The 20,092-nt window shown below is 39.4% G+C and overlaps 3 protein-coding genes across 7 annotated transcripts in view; 1 reads left to right on the top strand and 2 right to left on the bottom strand.

Annotated features, from left to right (window-relative positions):
* Positions 1–2,989, bottom strand: part of LOC137177319 (striated muscle preferentially expressed protein kinase-like) — a 55,397-nt gene extending 52,408 nt beyond the window's left edge. For both annotated transcript variants that reach the window (XM_067583500.1, XM_067583501.1), the window contains exons 1-2: positions 2,809–2,989; positions 1,735–1,821 (exon numbers count right to left, since the gene is read on the bottom strand). The gene's annotated coding sequence lies outside the window, so the exon portion shown is untranslated. The remainder of the gene's footprint in view (positions 1–1,734; positions 1,822–2,808) is intronic.
* Positions 2,990–4,788: 1,799 nt separating this feature from the next.
* On the top strand, positions 4,789–8,289 carry inha (inhibin subunit alpha). Its single transcript, XM_067582889.1, has 2 exons — positions 4,789–5,272; positions 6,183–8,289. The coding sequence occupies exons 1-2, from the start codon at positions 4,969–4,971 to the stop codon at positions 6,932–6,934; spliced, it is 1,056 nt and encodes a 351-aa protein (XP_067438990.1). The 5' UTR covers positions 4,789–4,968; the 3' UTR covers positions 6,935–8,289.
* Positions 8,290–8,560: 271 nt separating this feature from the next.
* Positions 8,561–16,472, bottom strand: LOC137176878 (gap junction gamma-1 protein-like). Of its 4 annotated transcripts, none has more exons than XM_067582886.1 (6): positions 16,246–16,472; positions 13,744–13,839; positions 11,664–11,935; positions 11,294–11,522; positions 10,515–11,189; positions 8,561–9,953 (listed from the first exon to the last, which is right to left on the bottom strand). In XM_067582886.1, exons 3-6 carry the CDS (start codon positions 11,901–11,903, stop codon positions 9,940–9,942), a joined length of 1,158 nt encoding a protein of 385 aa, XP_067438987.1. In that variant the 5' UTR covers positions 11,904–11,935; positions 13,744–13,839; positions 16,246–16,472; the 3' UTR covers positions 8,561–9,939. The 4 variants fall into 4 exon arrangements, with proteins under 4 accessions (XP_067438987.1, XP_067438988.1, XP_067438986.1 ...); XM_067582887.1 differs by lacking the exon at positions 16,246–16,472 and adding an exon at positions 16,073–16,239; XM_067582885.1 differs by lacking the exon at positions 13,744–13,839 and having other exon boundaries at positions 16,246–16,471.
* Between the last annotated feature and the right edge of the window lie 3,620 nt (positions 16,473–20,092).

A 20,092-nucleotide genomic window follows, 5' to 3' on the forward strand; every position in this document is an offset into this window, starting at 1 on the left:
CTTGAAAGGGCATGAAAGGACATGTTTCCGATCACTTTGGTTTCATCCTGCAGGTTTCATTTAAGAAGCTGTCGCTGTGGTGACATCTGGGCCCTGAGAGATTTTCAGCTTGCTGCAGAAGTTTCCGGTTTATGAAATTAAACAATTAAACAATGACATCTGGCTAAACTAATTATTCATTGCAAGGAAAAGGGCTGAAGTGCTGGAGCTCCACTGTTTTTGATTATATTTGTCTGTCTTAAAACAAGCAAAATGATGCATTAGCTTCTTGTATTATTTGTAACTGCTGGTACTGAGGTTTAATCTGAGACTTTCCTCTGTCCATGTCTACCACAGTGACATTTATTAGGATATCTCTACTGAAGCTACAGGACAAATGATACAAGTCCAAGCAAATCAACTTTGGTCTGGGCTCTCTCTCTGTCTTTATAACCCTTTACTTATTAGATGAGAGACTCATTTCAATCCAGAAAGTCACATACAAGCATCTTGACCGTAACACCTGCACAACAGAGCCTTCTGTTTCATTAGTTTCTTATTTGAATTTTTGAAATTTAAGGATATATTGCATTTCTATATATTTGAATGTTTTGTTGATATACAGGCTTATTAGGTATTTAAACTATTAAGTTGTGGGTGGTGGCAGACATTTTTTAGTGAGAGATATGTACATAAAAAGCAATAAAAACCAAACCCTGCATGGCTAAATATCAATACAGAGAGGTGAGAATATAGGTTTGTTTTTGGGGTTTTTTTTGTATTTTGGGTGAATTGACCAAGGAGGTTTTCACTACAGAAAGTGAAATTTAAGAAATAAAATAAATGTAATAACAGATGTAGACTAATAATTATTGTGGTGACACTTCTCTTTCAACACATCTGCAGGTGTGAAAACAAGCAAGAGTGTGAGATTCCTGTCAACCAAAGCAATCTTGGAAGCAGTACAGTGTGAGTGTGACCAGTCTCCCCAGTATCTGATGATGGATTACTTTTGCCAAATTTGAGTGATGTAATGCCTCCAGTGTCATGTGATGTGATGTCTGAGGATTTTTCGCATTTTGATGGTTTACTAAGACGAGTTTTCCAGAGATGCCTGGATGCTGCATTCCATTTATAGAAAATGTGTGAATTCAATACATTTTTTTCTGCATTCAAATCAAAGTGTTGTCTATTACTAAACATGAAGAATATGCACTAATGAAGGAAGATGTTTTGTTGTCAGTCTTGCAGATTTCTATCAAGGCAAACAAAAACTTTTATATAAAGTACAAAAAAAATATTAAAATATATTAAAAAACACAAATGTTCACTGAAAAAAACAAGCTGTTATGAGTTAATATGAGTTATTAGATGAAATTCCATTTGACAAAGAAACATTGTGGACTATACAGTAACATTTCCCATATTTATCAATTTGTAGATGTATTTCTGTTAATTCATTCTGTTCAGTCTAATATTTGTTTCTGTATTCATACATACATAATATCTTTGTAATTCTTTGTCCTTACAATCATACAGTAATGACTTTGACCTTCAGCTGTAGCAATTAGGGGGAGACATGCAGGTCTTATAAACCAAACTACTTATTTATGCTGAATTATTTCTGTGAATTCTCTGTGGCAAGTGAAATGCTGGGAGTCTGTGATCATTTCTTAGATATCACACATTAAGAGAACAAACTGCACAGTACAAACCGACACCCAAATGCACCTGGAGACAAACACTGTCACCTACCTGCAGGAGATGAGAAGATGTTAATTGCTGCTTTTTTGGCTTTATTGCACATTTACAGCCTTCAGTGATGAAGTTTCAGGCATCAGACTGAAAAAAAAACAGCACATAGGTGTTTGGTCCATGAAATGTCAGGAAATGGTGAAGAATGCTGATCACTGTTTCCCAGAGTCCAAGCTGACAACTTCAGACATCTTGTTTTGTCCACAACCCAAAAATATTCAGTTTACTGTCACAGAAGACTAAAGAAACCAGAAAATATTCACATTTGAGAAGCTGGAATCAGAGAATTTGGAAACTTTTTTTCTTAAAAAATGACTCAAAACAATTAATCAACCAATCATTGCAGCTCTAGATGCAACAAAAAATTAAAAATTTACATTGAAGAGACTCAAATTTAGTTTCTCCACCATCAGCTGTCGGAGCAAAATATCTTATATTTGGCCAAAACATGTTAACTGTCATGAAACAGACACATACTGTACAGAATGGTGATGTAGTATTTTACTGCCCTCTACTGGTAGAAACAGGGTATGGTGCTTTCAGATTACACCTGATGATACTCAGTTCTAACAGTTAAGACTATCAGCATCATACTGCATAATTAAGCTTTCACCACTTTAACATTGCATCCATAGTTTATCCTTCTGTGATCCAAATGTTCATAATAAGTTAATTCTAATAAACAGGTATTATTAGCCTCTGAATGAAAACTATTGTCATGTTAACCTTAAAAACAAGTTTTTTGACTTTTTCTCTAATCTTTGATTTTTGGCGAATTATTGGATCATTTGAATATTTATTGAAATGAAACCATGTGAAAAGTTTAGAGGGAAAAAATCACTATTTGGTTGGAGCTGTTAACAACTCATAGACATCTGAAATGTGACCCCGTCTACACACTGCTTTATGTAACAACGTCAAAAGCCAAAAAGGTTGGAAACCACTGGTTTCATCTGTGTTGTATTTTAAAAGCTTGTTGCATTATCCATTGTGTCAAATCTTCATCTGAAAAGTTACTAAAGCTGTCAAATAAATGTAGAGTAGAGAGTAGAAAGTCAGAAGTAAAAACATTACCTCATCTGGAGACATGTTTGTTTTCTTGCTTTTGTTCCAACTCCAGTCACTCTCAGCCAGGTTGTCTAATGATCTTTAGAGCAACTAAGTAAAGGGAATTTTGGGAAATAGGGCTTTTTCACAACAGACATTTTGAATTGTCAACAGCAGGAAAAGCACAGGTGTTGCTAATAAAGCTAACAATGGCTCTGTTGTACTCAAGTGTTCTGAAAGCCAAGACAATGTGACAGTATTGTGCCAGCATAAACAATACCAGAACCCTGAAACAGAAGCAGATACATTTTATTATTTAACGCTATGTGTTTGTTTTTCCTACTGTGACATGTCAAAATATCTTCAGTGGAAGAGGCCTATAAGGGGAAAATGAATGTGATTATCCTGTAATTTCCATTTGTGGCCACAGTGGTTGCTGTTAAGCAAAATTACATGGCTTTGATTGAAAGGGTGGGTTCACAATTTTTCAAGTCTGCCTTAAAGCAACAGTCAGGTGCCCATATGAACACTGAGAGAGGTTTTCCTCGCTGTAATCATTCCTTTTGTTTATACTGACCATCAGTAGGTCCCCTCATAATGCACTTACAATGTAAGTGATAGGGAACAAACCCCACATTCCATGCAAAAGTGGATTTAAAGGTTTATCTGAAGCTTATATGAGGCTTCAGCAGTCTGAGTTAGTCATATCAAGTGGATATCTGCTACATTTACAGTCTTTTAAACATCAAATTCCCTCTTTGTGTTTCCTTGGACAGTGTTTAGTAACAAAAAGAGGGACTTTGGCATTAAAACGACTGTGATATTGAAAGATATCTACTTGATTTGACTCATTTGGATGACCAAAGTTTCATATTAGCTTCAGATAAACTTTTAAATACATTTTTGATTGTGGATTTTGGCCTCCGTTACTTATATTTTAAGTGCATTATGAAGGGATCAACTGATGGTCAGTATAAACGGGAGGAATTATTATAGCAAGAAAAACCTGTTTCAATGTTCGTCTAAGTACCCGACAAGTGCATTAAGGCAGACTTGATAAACCTGTACTTTAACTAAAATTAACGGTTAATGTAAATACATAATTAAATGATTACTAATCATTTTTTGTTTAGATATTGCGGGTTTTTCAAATACTTTGTCGTGAGCATGAAGATTCATTCTTGACCTTGGAAACAGTACAAAACAACAAAGCTTTCAACTTGATGGGACTTTGCTTTTTTTTCTCCATGACAACTTAGCAAACTCCATCCTCTGATGTAAACCATAAGATATGGTGGAAAGCTCTTGAAAAACTAGTACTCTGACCGTGATTTGTGACATTGTTTTGTCAACATCCTATTTTAAAACAACTCAGTGACAGTCGGTTGGTTCACTGTTGAACTGATAAAATGTCCTTGTTCAGAGACACACATTATGAAAGAAAAAATATTTCTCTTCGAAGGATTCAAGGCCAGTCAGACAAAGAAGACACACACATACACACACACACGTTTCCGTTACAGTAGACAAAGGCTTTTTATTTTGTGGGAAAACAGGTGTGTGTTGTTATAGATATGGCTGCTGTGATGAAGTCAAAGCAGGCAGGACACTAATTAACTATTTTGCAACGACTGTAGGCCTCAGATTAATGTTTTCAGCTACAACTAATACAAACACAAAGAAACCTGATTTCTGTGTATTTGCCTTTTTATGGGAACATCTAAAATCTTTTCAACACAATCCAAGACTAAGTTAAACTCGTCCGTGTGTGTGCTTTACATTAATAATGCACATGCACTGTACACTGCATGCCAGTGGCTGATTTCTTGACCCTTATCTTCAACCTATACATCAACTAAACAGCCCAAAAGCAACTCACCAGGCCACAAAAGTAGAGAACAGTAAAACATGCAGACACTTTCCACTCAATACTGTGTGAAACAATCACAGAAACAGATACTGCAACATCCCATCCGTCAAGGTCATTCTTTGCTATCTTGCGTTTGTGTGTTGACAACAAAATGCTTTTGCCTGCAGACTTCGCTCAGACTCAGATAGCTGCAGAGCCAAACAGAAGGAGAGAATAAAATTTCTGGAGTTAATTGGAATTCCTTACTTATAGAAAGTCAGTACTTCTCTGGAACGGCAAAAAAAAAAAGTCTTTCCTGGTTGTCTTACTGTACAGTTATGGTGGCCTGTGCTCTCTTTATCCTGGGTTCTTTGTGGATCCACAGTTTGGCACAAGCCTGCTGTGGAGAGGAGCTGTCCAGGGAAGTGGTGTTGTCCTGGTTCAGAGAGCGGGTTCTGGAGGGTTTGGGGCTGGAGGAGCCACCTGTGGACACGGTGGTGCGGGGTCCTGATAGGGACATGGCAGGACCAGAAGAAAGGCATGCACCCCGGAGGACCCCTAGGACTAGCAGGACAGCGTGGGTCAATCATCACACCAGTCCGAACCAGGAAACATTTCAAATTATTCTCTTCCCCAGTTCTGGTGAGAAGCTTTGTTAATATCACCTCTAAATCTCTTTTTCCCATCCATTTTGCACCCTTTATTTCAAGTCAGTGATTAGGTTTCCTGGGAATTTTTTTTAAAGCACACGATAAGATGAAATGATACAAATCCAGTTTTACTCATAGTAAAAGAAAATAATACGTATTTACATTCCAATATAGCACAGTTTTATCATATCTTCCTTGCATAGTAACTGCACAGCAAAGCTCATCTTATCATGTGAAAATAAATCTCAGCCATTTTCCAATCAGTGAAGCATGTGAGCGTCTGCTAAGTGACTGTAGCGTCATTATTTTCCTGACAATAACGCCTCATTGGACAATTTGTGCAGATTTTAGATTAAATATTAATATATAAATAAAACAATTTAGCACGAGCAGCAGAGTTGCTCAGTGATTAGAAAAGTTTTGCCTGAAGAGGAATAATTCGACCCAGAAGTGACCTAGAATCTAATATTACATTCATATTTCTTTGTATGAGTTTGTAGTCATTTTGTATTTCTTCTTTGAAACTACTGGACTTCTTGCAATGCAATATTTAGAAAATGCAATATACTCTCTATAAACATGATGCAAGTCTGAAACAAATCATGCCAAACAGCAGAACTTGTTTCTAATTTAGTTTATGGTGTAACAAATTATGGGGGTAAGCAGGTGCCCTTGCAGCACATGGAGATAATGGTAAATTTAAAGCCACTGTGTGAAGATTTGTTTCGTGATTATACAGCTTTCAAATTATTCTGATGGCATAACTTTCTGTTTGTAGAAAAATGAAAGTATTCCAGTAAACATTTGTGCAGTCTATGGGTTGATCTGAATCAAGCACTCCCAGATGGTCCAGTAATAACAGAATAAACTTCTCTGACTGCTCTCTGATCTTTCTTTGGCAGACTCATCCTGTGCCAGATCTTACTCAGCTCCCGAAGAAACCACCAACAGCCACTTCACATATTACTTCCAGCCGTCCGTGAACAACCAGGAGACCTTGGTCACATCTGCCTACTTTTGGTTCTATGCGGGCGAAGAAGGAGCTGCAGCCAACTCCTCTGCCCAGCTGTTCATCCTCACATCAGCTCAGCAGCTTTTTCAGGCGGCAGAGGCTCCATCAAAGACGAGCTCAGATGGATGGACCACCTACAGCTTGGATCAGAACCTGCTGGCCTCTGTGGCTGAGGGCCCTTTCCTGCTCCAAGTCCGCTGTGCCACCTGCCAATGTCACGCCAACGAATCAGACAAGATACCCTTCCTTTACCTCCATGCACAGCCTCGTGGTCCTGTCCATTCACCCCGCCATGCAGCAGTAACCATACCCTGGTCTCCTTCTGCCATCGACTTGTTCCAGCGTCCCTCCGGGGAGAGACCACAACACAGCGACTGCCACCGAGCAGAAATCGAAATCAGCTTCAAGGAGCTGGGCTGGGACTACTGGATCATCCAACCCAAAGTGCTGACTTTCTACTACTGTCACGGGAACTGCTCGGCCTGGGATCGAACCACCGCCATGCTGGGGATCACACAGTGCTGCGCTCCGGTCCCAGGAACCATGAAGTCCCTGAGGATCACCACAACATCTGATGGCGGGTATTCGTTTAAGTATGAGACCTTGCCCAACATCATACCTGAAGAGTGTACTTGCATCTGAGCATTAAAGGTTAAAGGGCTAGTTCGCCCAAATTACATGTTATAGTCCATAAATGTACACAGGAAGTTATATGTTATATTTGTCTTGGTATACTGTTTTTACAGTTAATGTAACAAAAAACAAAACAAAACAAAAAACAACAAAAAAAAAAGTTTTATACTAACAAGATGTACAATCAAATGGCAACAAACTCCAGTTAAACTTCACAAATAGACAGCAAAAATGTTTTTCTAAGTATCTAATAGTTACTTTTTGTTTTCTGGGTTATTCACAAAGCTGTATCACCACCATTCACAATTTGTTTTAATTTTTTGCAGCTGTTAGTGGCTTCTCCATTTCCTTTGTGTATTGCATTATTGCACAACAGTATCCCTCAATAGCACATCCATGAACCCAGCGTTATTTGAGAGTTGCAAATTAGCAATAACTACAAACTCTGTGCAGCAACTCTGTATTGGAACTATGTTAAATTGCATCATCCCAATCAAATAAAATAAAAATAAATACACATTTAATATATTGATTTGATTTCTAGGATGTTTTGTGTTATTTTTTCAGTGTGAAAATGACTACCAACTGTCTTTGCAGCAAGCTCTGTGGATTATACGAGGACGTTTTCTGTAGAAAAACATGTTGACATTTCAGATGCAATGTTTAGTTTCAGAAGTGGATATTTCAAAATCTAACACATACAACCAAAACATTGCATTCCACTAGGGAAAAGTTAGAAAATCTTTGTTACTATGATGTAATATGGATAAACTGACCCTTTAACACTGATTTTGAGTTAGCTAATGCCATTTATCTTGTTTGTTAAGTTGTTTTTTGTCATTTCTTCTTAAGTAAAACTGTATTTTGTCTCCCTTATTGATGTTCTGACTACCACCATTAGAGGGCAGTGTAGGCCTACGTTTAAACTGCTCAACGTTTTAATATTCAGTCTGACTTGTCTTGGTTTTAAGTGATGATGGAAGATATTAAAACATCTGATTCAAATTTCAATAATTATGTTATTACCACAAACATCTCTGTTAAACATGACAACATGACATGATCCCAATTTTCTCTTATTTCCACAGTGTTTTCTTTTAACTGATTAAATGTTTTAGTCCCTGATTCATGGATCTTTTGTTCTAATTTCACATTTAATATTCTGATTTGTCAGTTATCAGCTCACTGAGTAACAATCAGCAGCTTTGTATACACAGCAACTTCACCACTGAAATAAAATCCAAAGACCAAAACCTCCCGTTCAAATATATTTATTTACTCTGAAGACAAAATAATCTCTACAGTTACAAATACTACAAAACTTGCAATAGAAAAAAAAAAAAAAAAAAAAAAAAAAGTATAAACCATTGAAGAAGTATTCAAAACGGAATGTCGTACCTAACAAGAAGTAGCAAAAGTGGAAGTGAGATGATTACAAGAATACAGCATCAAACAGCTCTCTGGCAATCTTAAGTTTCCAGCCAAAGACTATAAAACCAACCAACAGGCTCTAAGAAAGTACAAACTTGGTATGAACACTGAAGCTAAGTCTCAAGACGAAGTGAAGGTTACATCTGTTTACATGGCACCAGGATCTGCCTTCAACAGCCAACTGTCATCGGTTCCTCAGCTGGGTTGTGTTTTTTTTTTTTTTTTTTTTTTTTTTTTCTCTTTTCCAGGATGCATAAAAGCATCCATGTTTGAACACAGAGGAGGCGAAGTGCATGTCAAGGATGGAAAATATGTCTCACCGAAGAAGAATGTAAATTTGAAAAGACGTGGATGGAATTTCATTGTTGACAGTAGCCCAAAAGACAGATGTTTCCAGCTGGTTAGCAAAAACCACAAAAAGAGAAATTATTTTTGAACTTTATGCAATGACGAACATTCTGAATCATTTTTTATAGCACATTATTTAGGGAAGAGGAGGGTTTACTGGCATCCAAGTGCGCAAATTTCTGCAATCATCTGAAATAGGTGGCATTTGTGAAGCCAACACTTCCCTCTGAACAAAAAGGTAACTAATCTAGAGCTTTGGTCAAGTCAAAAGTAAAACATACTAGTAAAATAAATGGAATATTTTAAATGAATTGATTGTACAAAAAATGATTCTTGGAAATTCCTTGAAGCATTTCCTGTTGATAAAGAATTCAAGCATTTCCCAGGTAAACAATTTTGGCCGATTGGAGTATACAGACTTCAAAACTCTGTCAAACATTTTTTTGAAATAGTGTGGCTTCTGGTTAATGAACACCAATAATCCCCGACATCAAATCTGTTTAAATTAAACATGACTCATCTAGCACAGGTTAAGCCGCCCTTGTTATGAATAATGCTGCTGCGCACGCTCCAGAAATGACATAACCCAAGGCTGTGTTGTTTCAGATTCTGCCTTGAGGCAAACAAGCCTCAACAAAGTGAGTTGTTAACATTCGGCGACATTTTATATATATATATATATATATATATATATATATATATATATATATATATATATAAAAAAAAAAGCCTCTTTTGTGAGGAAGACAAAAAAAAATTACACTCGGCAAGAGGAGTTTAAAGCTTACAATAATCCTTACAAGGTCTGAAATGAATGTGGATTACTGTATGGCCGCAAAACACAGAGTGGCTGAAAGAACAGGGTGTAGACAAGGTTTTAGCCGAAGGCACAGTCGAGGTTTGGACGTAGGTCAGCAAGCAGAAACTCGAGATGTGACAGGCTTTCAAGTTTAGAGTCGTGGAGATGAACCATTTGTCTCAACAGCTTGGTCAGCATTTTTCTCTCTCTCTCTTTCTTTCTTTCTTTCTTTTTGACTGACCCCTAATACTGAAAGGCACATTTCTCTCATCCACACACAAACACACACACACTCACACACATACATACACACACACACACACACACACACGCTTTGGTCTCCCTCAGTGGTCTGACTGCATTCCCATATGTGCTTCCCCCATGTGTTTAAGGCCAGTAGGAATGGTAGGACAGACGTTTGAGGCAGGAAGCACGCTCAGGCATGTATTCCTAGGAGAGAGGGAGACAAAACAGATAAACACTGAGGCTGTGTGTTGTGCTCAGTTTGTGCTGACTTCAGGCCTAATATGACAGAAAAATTTAACCAACAAAATCTGATGCACACTTCAGGAAATGTTCAGAAAAGAGCTTAAGCAGTAATGCCAAACATTCACTCGTTCCACTGTCTCAAATGTAAGGATTTGCTGATTATTTTTGGATTTTAGACAGTTGGTTAGACTAAAACAGTCAATTTGTTACCTTTGGGCTCAGTTGCAACCCTATAAAATGATTATTATACGTCTTGCAAAAGGATTGGGGCTGAAACTAATGGTTTAGTTCCCTGAAATGCCTTTTGTTTTTGATTTAGTCCAAATCAAAAAAGGTCCAAAAGATTTTTCGTTTTCAGTTACATAGAAAAAAACCCCAGAGAAGTAGCAAACCTTCACTTTTAAGAGGATGGAATTCGGGGCTGTTTGGCATTTTTTTCTTGGTAAATGACTTAGTAGATTTGTAGATATAAAACTGAACTTTTAAATCAGCCAAGAGCATATTTTAGCAGTATCTTAATACCTTTTTCGCTCGCCTCTCCTTGCTTTTCCTGGGCAAAGTTGAGGCGGTTCTGCTCTGCGGCTGTCTGCGCAGACGTGTTGACCTCTGGGCTGCTGCTTCGTGAAGGGCTTCCTTCATCTCCCTGGTAGGCCAGGTCCAGGTGCTGCTGGGCCAGCTTCAGGTGCCTCCTCAACCGCTCCAGGTCCCTGGTCCCCTCATCCCCAAAACTTTCCCTCCCGGAGTCACCCATCGGCAAGTCCCTTATCTCTCCTTTCAGCTTCTCCTTCTTCATGGTGGCGTGGTATCCTGGCGGAGCTGTGGGAATGGAACGTGAGGATGACGGTGGTGGGGGACGTGGCCTGTGGGTGGCTCGCCTGCGAAAGGTGTCTCGGATGCCGCCGAACCCCAAATGGAGGATCTCTAGGACGGTGAGGAGCAGGCAGAGGAAGGACACGACGTACATCACCAGCAGGAAAATGGTCTTCTCCGTGGGCCTGGACACAAAACAGTCCACTGTGTGCGGGCACGGTGAGCGAGTGCACACGTAGGAAGGTAGCACCTCAAAGCCGTAGAGGATATACTGGCCGAAAAGAAAGGAGATCTCAAAGGCAGAGCGCCACAGCAGCTGGCACGCGTAGACTTTCATCAGGCCATCTCGCAGAATCCGCCGACGACCATCATGCTTTTTCTCTGTGCCTTAAAAACAGAGAAACTCTGGTAAGAACCTGATCTAGTTAGTCTCAAAAGGGGGTAAAACCTTCAGAGTATTACAATGTTAAAAACTGCTTTCTGATGAATACCTTTTTCTGCTTTGTCTGGCTCGTCTGGTTCAATCTCTTCAGCGATGATGGGGTCTTCCTCGCCGTTGTCTTCTGCCTCCTCGTAGTCCCGAGCTGCCCCGCGGATGACAATGGGCATCCTCTTCTTCTTCTTGTTTCTGATTGGCCGGTACTCTTTGTCCTCCATGCGGGCGATCTTGTGCATGGCAAAACCCAGGTACATAATGGTGGGGGTGGTAATCATGATCACCTGGACAAGAAAATATGTACATATTTGAAAAATTCAGCTAGACTTAAATCATTCAGACATAATTATGTGTAAATCATCACTGTAGGTAGCATTTTTGAAGATTTTACATTGAACATTTGTTGAAAATGTGATGCAACTCACCTGAAAGATCCAGAATCTGACGTGTGAGAGCGGCGCAAACGCATCGTAACACACGTTCTCACACCCAGGCTGTTGTGTGTTACAGACAAATTTACTCTGTTCATCGTGGTAGATGGTCTCACCGCCGACGGCTGTCAACACGATGCGGAAGATGATGAGCACCGTCAGCCAGACCTTCCCCACGAAGGTGGAGTGGTTGGAGATCTCATCCAGAAGACGAGTAAGGAAGCTCCAACTCATGGTGCCAAGGTGACCGGGGAGCTAAACAAGCTCTGGGTGAGAAAGAGACAGAACATTAATATTATGACCAAAAATGTTTAGGGTTTTCTTTTTCCTTTTTTTTTTTTAAACTGAGCGACCCACTTAATGCACATTGACCTGTATTGTTGTGTTTTTTGTTGCTGATGTATCTGATACAATAAGTGAATTACTTTGATTCATCCTTTCCATCATTTATAAAAGTAAAAAAAAAAACAAATGTACCATTTACAGCCACTGAAATGCAAATATTTGCTGGTTTTCTTTGCCATCAAACTGTGCATCTTTGGGTTTTGAATTGTTGGTGGGACAAAACAAGACATTTGAAGACATCACCTCATATTCAGCGAAACTGATTAATTGTTTGGTGTATAAAATCTCAGACAATAATGACACATCCATCTCAAAGAAAATCAACAGATTAAATGAATGACTATTTGATGTTATGCAAAATTTCAGGTAAAAACAAAAGGAAAAGATGTAAAACAGCAGTGCCAAAGTGTCAATCAATGCACTTTGAAGCCTATAAGCATCACTAAAATACTAATAGATATTAATAGAGAGTGTGCACATCAAACACATCCATTTGCATGATCATTAAAGAATGCAACTGCAGTATTCTTGGTAAACCTAAGAAGACATAAAAAACAGCCACAAACTTTGTTTTTAAATCTCTCTCTGTGAATCCATCCTGTGGGTCAGGATGCACTAGTCCAGGTAGCATGTGGCATGAGGTAAACCCACATTCTTACAGCTCCCTGCCATGCCAAGCTTAAGCTTCTTAATCAAACATCAAAGTACTGGCTGGCATGTTGCAGCTAGTTGTGAGGGAGCATGGAGTGGCTTTAGATGGAGGAATTGTAATGCTGAAGGGGGTAAATGGAGTTAGGAATTTTTTTCCTGTCACATTGCCAGAAGTTATCCCTTTAAATTCTTCTTTTTTTAAAAAAAATTCACAATGTGGTAGGTTAAAATGTTAATGCCATAATAAAAGGAACAATGCTGGTACTTTTTTCAGTTCAATAACCATTGAGAGTGTCTGCTCCTTTAAAGTGGATCAAGTATTTACAGAACTTCTCTTTGTAGAGTTGTTTGATCGTTTTTCCAAGATCGGATTATTTGGTTTCTCTCTCCAAAACTAGGTGAAAAATTTGCCGAGCACTGAAATTGAATACTACGCATCAATTAAAGCACTCAGTTTCAAAAAGATATCTAATTTTGGTTTATTTTAATATCTGTACGGATCCATCCCTCAACTAAAAACGGGGCACGAGAAAACATTTTTACTTAACGCCACAAAAACTTTTATTTCTACACTAATTTGAACGACAAGACACAAAAAAGGAACATTTAGAACAACTAGAACCCTTCATCTTTATATCCCTACATTCGGAAAACAGGGTGTAGCAAAGAAAATAACCAGCATTTCATGACTCATTGCAAGAGTACAATGTTTTAAGCATTACAAGCATCTGCAGGCATGTCTCCTCAGATTAGAACATTGTTAACTCAAGCCCTCGCCAGGTTACTCATCCATTCCTTTGCGAAATCCTTCAACACTGGCACCTTCAGTTGTTCAAAAATGGTGAGGCCGAACTTGCCCGAGCCTGACCCTGCTCACCAAAAAAATATTCTGCCAATACAGGCTTTCATGTCAAGTTTAAAGAGACTAAACCAAAGCTGTGAAAACATGTTAGAAATCGGCCTGTCTCGGCTCGATCCGGGCAGGGAAAATTATGCTTTAAGGCACTAAATCTCACTTTAAAATAAAATCAATGATGATAAATGATGATATTAACCCACTACAGAGACATCATCTCACCTCTCTGGAAAAAAAATGTCACTTGTGCCCTCTCAGTGTTGACTTTGTGGTGGTGGGAACGGGTGAGGTGTTTAAACAACAGACAGGCTTGTGACCCTGAAAGAACAGAACAGTACAGCTGCAGGGTGACTGACATCTGTTTTAATCTTAAACCTATTATACAATTAAAAACCCCACCTATAAACGTTGAAGGTATTCAAGCAGAGCTGCTATATAGAGAAAACAAAAAACATCCAACATCCGACATGTTTTTACACGCGTTAGTATCTTGGTTAAGACTAATTATTTAATTATGTGTTCAACTCCTCACAGCTAAAAAAACGTTAAAGCTCTTCTGACATTCACTGACGCCGGCTGCCCCTTTAAAAACATCGCTGTGTCCCAGTTACTAGAGGGTTTGGTTTCTTAACACAGAAAACTCTTTTTTGTGATCTGATATTCAGCCATCTCCGCTTCAAACTGTGCTTTGAGGACACGACCCATTGTGCAAAATAACGCGTGCACACACACACACACACACACACACATATACACAGACCAAAAGAATGATTCCAAAGCAAATCTGACCACTAATGGGCATTTAATATCTCTATAATCAGAAAACAATTTGAAAAACATGTTTAGCTGCCAAAACAGGGAGCAATAGAATTACATATGACCTCCAAGGGGTTCAACCTTTTTTATCAACTTTCAAACAAACTTATCGTCATGCTTTAGTCACCTGAGCAACACAAGTGCACCTGGAAAATTTACTGGATATTACTTGACCTTGTCAAGACAGAGGTTAGTAATGCAGATTGATGTGGTGTCACACAGACTGATGACTGGTTGGTTGGTTCACCACAAAGTGCTAATTAAGTCCATCAAATGTCCTCATTGTCAGTGCATTTTTTATGCTTCAAATCTATTTAACATGTTCTTTTTTTTAAGTTTTAAGTGACCTCACCCTGTTTTGCATGTTTCTCTTAAATCTCAAACATGAAACGTCAGACAGGTAAGATAGCATCTCTGTGTTTGTCAAGAACTAGTCTGTCTCTTAGGGGAAGGGAGCCAAAAAGTTGCTGTAATTTGAGACTCCGGCTCTGCGCCAAGAATGGATCAAGATGTAGTTTAGATTTTTGGTTTTTTAAGTTGTTCGGTGTGATTTAAATCTGTAGAGCAGGTGCTACTGCTCCAATGAGGAGTTCAGGCTCCTGGTTGGGAGGGTCGGGGGGGTCCATGAAAGGTTTCCAAGGGTGCACGACTAAGGAGCAGACAGACAAAATGTACTCAGATGAAAGCTTTACAGCAGCCCTTGTTAACACACTGTTAAATGCCTTTGCTGCCTTCCTCTTGTCTGGATAAAAGGTACAAAGGAAAACAATGTATTTGCCTAATATAAACTGGTTTCTGGCTCAAGTAAACGCAAACATTTCTGCAATGCCATCCTCCCAACAGCTGACCAAAGAAAGCTTTTAAACAGTAGCATATTTGCTCATGAGGGCTAAACCCAGCTCAACTGATTTAATGGCTTTTTTGCTTCAGGAGTCACTGGGCTCCAGGAGGAGATGGAGGGGGTTGGAGAGTTTTGGGCAAAGGATCTGGACAAAGCAGAGGCGAGTTAACATTCCAACCTAACCAAAAGCAGAAAGCTGGATTTTAGGGTTCAGGGAGCAGACGGAGGGCACATGAAATCCACATGCAGTCTAAGCAACAAGAGAAGAACACAGCACCTACAAATGTCAATCACTGCTCTCACTTCTGTGGTGTCACTGTGGAAAAAAAAAATTGCAGTTTCTGACTTTGCAAAAAGCCACCAGAGGAGGGACAAGACTTTAACCACAAGGCAGATTTTCCTTTCCTGTTTCAAATAAGCAGTGAAACGAAGTTGAAAGGAGGTTTAAAGAGATCCTCAGCAGAGCTGTTGAAGGCTATGAACACGCTTTGCTGAGTCAGACTGAATTGTTTTGGAAATTGTGGCATTCCTGGAGGAAAACAAAGTGCTGCCAAGCTTCAGTGGGGAACAAAAATCCGGTGCTTTAAAAGATGAAGCCGTCACATTTAAGAGTCAGAGACACGATTAGTTTGGAAAGTTGAAGCTACTATTACTGAGAGAATTACTCATTAAATAAACAAAGGAAAATCACTGTAATGCTTAGTCTGTAATGGGAGGTTTATTTGAGCCACTTCGCCGTGGCAGTTTTTAAATCTCCTAGAATATAAAAGCCTTTTTTTGGCACTTCTATAACCTCACAGCATTTCGAGTCGCACTAATTGTCTTTTACAAAGTGTTACAGGATTAAATTTTCCTCTTTGGCATTTGAAACTGAGAAACTTTGTTGCGACTCACCACTCTCCGGCAGCACGCACTGATCCAAAAGTCGTTACGCGGAACCCACTAGACCAAAACCTGCTACTAAAATAAACTTTCTGGATGACAAAACAGCTCAAACGAGCTTTCATAAACTTGTAAATTGTAACTAACTTTTTCCAAACAAACTTTTCTTGCGACCAGACACCCACCTTCTGCGCTGCAATCCGCGCGTCTTCTCTCCTCGCGCTTAATTGCTCGACCAGGTTTTCCTAATTAGAGCGCACTCTCATCTGCGTCAGCGTGCGTCCGCGTCCGAGGCAGCCTTCAGCATGAACCATTGAACCAAGTTGAATCATTCAGTCTGTGTTGACCCCATGTGTCGGGGTCCCGAACAAGAGGACAAAAGGCTCCTGCTCCCCTCCTCTTCCACGTAACTCGGCCCCATTCAAGAAGAGGAGGCCCCTCTCCTGAAACCTGAGATCCAGGACGCTGACTACCGTTCTGCCCCCACGAAAAAAAAGGACTATGGGAATCCTATTATGAGTTTTAAAATGTGATGATGCTATACAAGTGTCACAGCTAAACCTCAGGTGGCCCATGGACACTTCATAGGAATTTCATAGGACTGAAAAGTACCATGACGCACAAAAAAACGCCTTTTTACCGCACGCTATACTTAGTGCATTACTTTACCTCATAATCATGGTGTTGTTCAGCCAGATTAAATAAAGTACTGGTATTAAAATCTTTATATATTCAAATAAAGTCCATATAAATACACATACAAGTTGTTAAAGTTCATAACAAAGTTATTTGTACACAAAATGTGTATTCATATTGCCTGTGCAATGACTAAAGCAGCTATTCTTGCACGTTTCCTTATAAATTCTGCCTTAATAGAGTTTATAACGTTCAGTTTTTGGAGAGTCAACTTTATGGTCATTTTTAGGTGCTTCTAACAGGCTATTTAGTCTACTCTCTGATATTAATACTGTGGACAAAATCTTTGTATTGCACTGCAGTAGTTTCAGCTATATGTTAACCTAAATTGGCAACTAATCTATATGTCAATAAGAGTGATTTAGCATTTCAATAAAGTTGGGGATTTGTGAGATACAGATTATGATCATAATTGATGCATCAGGCTGAGATATTCTGACTCCTGCTATGGGCCAAGCTCCAAAAAAGTTTGTAACGCAGCATTTCTGATCAAATTTAAAGTCTCCACGCTCAAACTGAGATAACCCTAATGACAAAATCTGCACCTCTAGAGCCACAGAAGACATCGCACAAGTTAAACTGATCTTGATGGTTAGTGGAATGCCCCTTTAAACGCCTCCACATCCCAAAGAACTCCACCTGAGAGGATTTATATTGTTAGAAATCTGTTTACATTCATAGTTTTTTTTATGCTTTAAAAGTACATTGAGTGCAACAACACCATAATCGAATCATTCCCCCCCCTTTTTTTTTTTTTTTTTGCTGAGGACCCCATGTTATCCCCTGGACCACAGTTTGGCAGCCCACCGGTCTGACAGAGTACTGCGTGACTACAGCTTTTAGACGAAGAGGCCCACCATCCAAGAAATTCGTTGACTCTCGAGCGTTCACCAAAACAACAGATTTCTTGCTGTCATGCACGGACCCAAAATGTTTGGAGGAGGCTGTGGGAAGTCGAATCAGGCCAGATGTCTGCGCCCGGCCAACTCACCGTGGCTGCATCCCAGCTTCCTCTCATAACTAACTATCCTCCCTGTCCTCTGGTTCTCAAATCTGATCCAAGTGAGGCATGAACTCATTCACCTGCACCTTTTCACCTTTGCTTACTTACAGAGAAAAACAATTCATCTTTTAGCCTCTTGTGGGAAGTCTTACATTTTTCATTATCACTCATGGATTCTTCAGCGATTACGTTTTGCTTTTAAGGAGTGAATGGTGTGTTAATTCTAGGGGCATAAATGCAATTTAAGCCACAATCAGATCAGAGTAGGGTTAGGGGGTTTGGGCAAGTTTCCCTTGCCTCTAAATTCCTTCCTTCACCCCTGCAGTGAACATATTAACTGCTTGAATAAAGGCAGGGACTCACTTTTGTCACCTGCACAGCTCACCACCTCTTCCCACTGAGCATACAGCAGGTAGCATGATGTGGTTATGTTTAAATATCAGGGTAGATTGCTTATTCCCTCCCCTAACATAAAACTTTGTGACATAAATTCATGGCATTCAGCGGTTATGACTCATGGACTCACAGGCTTCATTTCTAGGCTCATTAATTTCACCATGTTTTAGGCCAAAAACAAAAGGATTCAGTATTTCCCCCAGCAGGAGTTTATTCCTGGCAGGACAGAGATGGCTCTGAAACAGTGTTTAGATTATCAGGTGGGGAAACTGTGAGACATACAGAAACTACAAGAGAACAATAAAAAAAATGAACAAATAACAACAGGAATTTCATTAATGATGCACAATATACAACCATTATGTGCTTGTACGTGATTCTACGCACGAAAGGAAAGCTTGTCTGGACACTGACATCTGCAAGTTCCCAAAAAGTCTATTAATGCAATTTCTCGAGCCACAAAGTCTTTATCACAGAAAATTGTCATGAGAACAAACAGCAGGCTACATAGTGTACAGACGAAAATGATGGCTCCACCTAGAATGATACAAAATAACACCAATTATCCCCCAAACATTTGCACACACAAGAGCTAGATAGCCTTAAGACAACACTGTAGCCCGTGCAGCGTTCGTGACAATGTGTATCGCAAATGTTTTCCTCCAAAAAGCTGCAGATGCACACTGAGCAGGTCCTTTTTGATCCCAGTTCAAACACTGAATGTATTTTTTATTGACTTATGTGCTGATCTCAACAAGGGTAACTGCAGCTGCAATGCATGAGTTCTTAATATGAAAGCTTTGTCAAATTTTTTCCCCCCACATATCCTTTAATTCCTTTGGTTCTTTTGGATTTGTGCACTATGAAAGAGCTGCAAAGTGTCAACAGATTTGTATTTTTAAAAGGGAGTTTGGAGCTTTTTTCCTCAGCTGTAAAAGCTCAAACCTCTCAGACTGCAAGCGTCCAACCTACTGAAAGCGTCTTCGAGCACGACGCTTAAACCCGTACCGCCACCAAGGAAGTGGTTCTTGCACCTGCAGCTGACCTTTGACCTCGCTCTGCCGAGACAAGAGGTAGAAAGCCACAAAATGTGCTGTTGTTTATTGTGCGAATCGGATTTATGGGAAGAACATTAAAACCAGGCTGCATGGGGAAGTGGATGAGTAGTCGCCAGTCATTTGTGTGTAAACCCGCTGTTGTTCACTGGTTTGGGGATCGGGAGTATGCCAGCCATGTGGGCGCAATTGAAGGTGATCCAGGTCTCCAGCAAGCATGTGCACAACACATGTACAGCACTAGTGGCTAAAGAAATATTTACACTGTGAAATTGGTTAACATACCTTTCACACAGCTGAGACTCACTTATGAGAGGAGGGATGGGCAAGTTGGTTCTGAGTGGCAAAAAACAATAGTGCTCGATTTTTTTATTTTTTTTTTTGTTCCAGCAATTAAACATCCATGACTTCTTCTGCAGCTTTTTAGCATTCATTCACTGCTGCTGCTTTCAACTGGAGCCAGAAATAATGTAGTGATTAAGCTGACTCAATAAAGTAGAAAAGAGCAGGTCAAAAAGCTATTATTTCGCACCAATGTAGGAATCAAACAATCAGTAAAAGTGAATGGTGGGAGCGGTTAAAGAGTAAGTCATGCACGAGTTATAAAAAATGTTATAATTAAAAGAGGTCCAGCTGTTCTCTGCCCTTTTCTTGATGAAAATATCCCCTTTTTATAAACTATCTTCAAACCCAAGCAGTGACACAATTCGCTACGAGCACGCTTGCCAGAAAAAATCAAGAAAATTGCAAGCTTCTATCTGTCCATACAAACTTTGAATAGAACAAGCTTGCACCAGGTTACACAATCATTTCACAGTCTTAATTAACCGTTTGGTATTTTTCATCAAACCTGACAGGAAAGAAGAGATTCTTTCATCTTGT

The sequence above is a fragment of the Thunnus thynnus genome, chromosome 24 (genome assembly GCF_963924715.1).
Source record: "Thunnus thynnus chromosome 24, fThuThy2.1, whole genome shotgun sequence".
Taxonomy (NCBI): domain Eukaryota; kingdom Metazoa; phylum Chordata; class Actinopteri; order Scombriformes; family Scombridae; genus Thunnus; species Thunnus thynnus.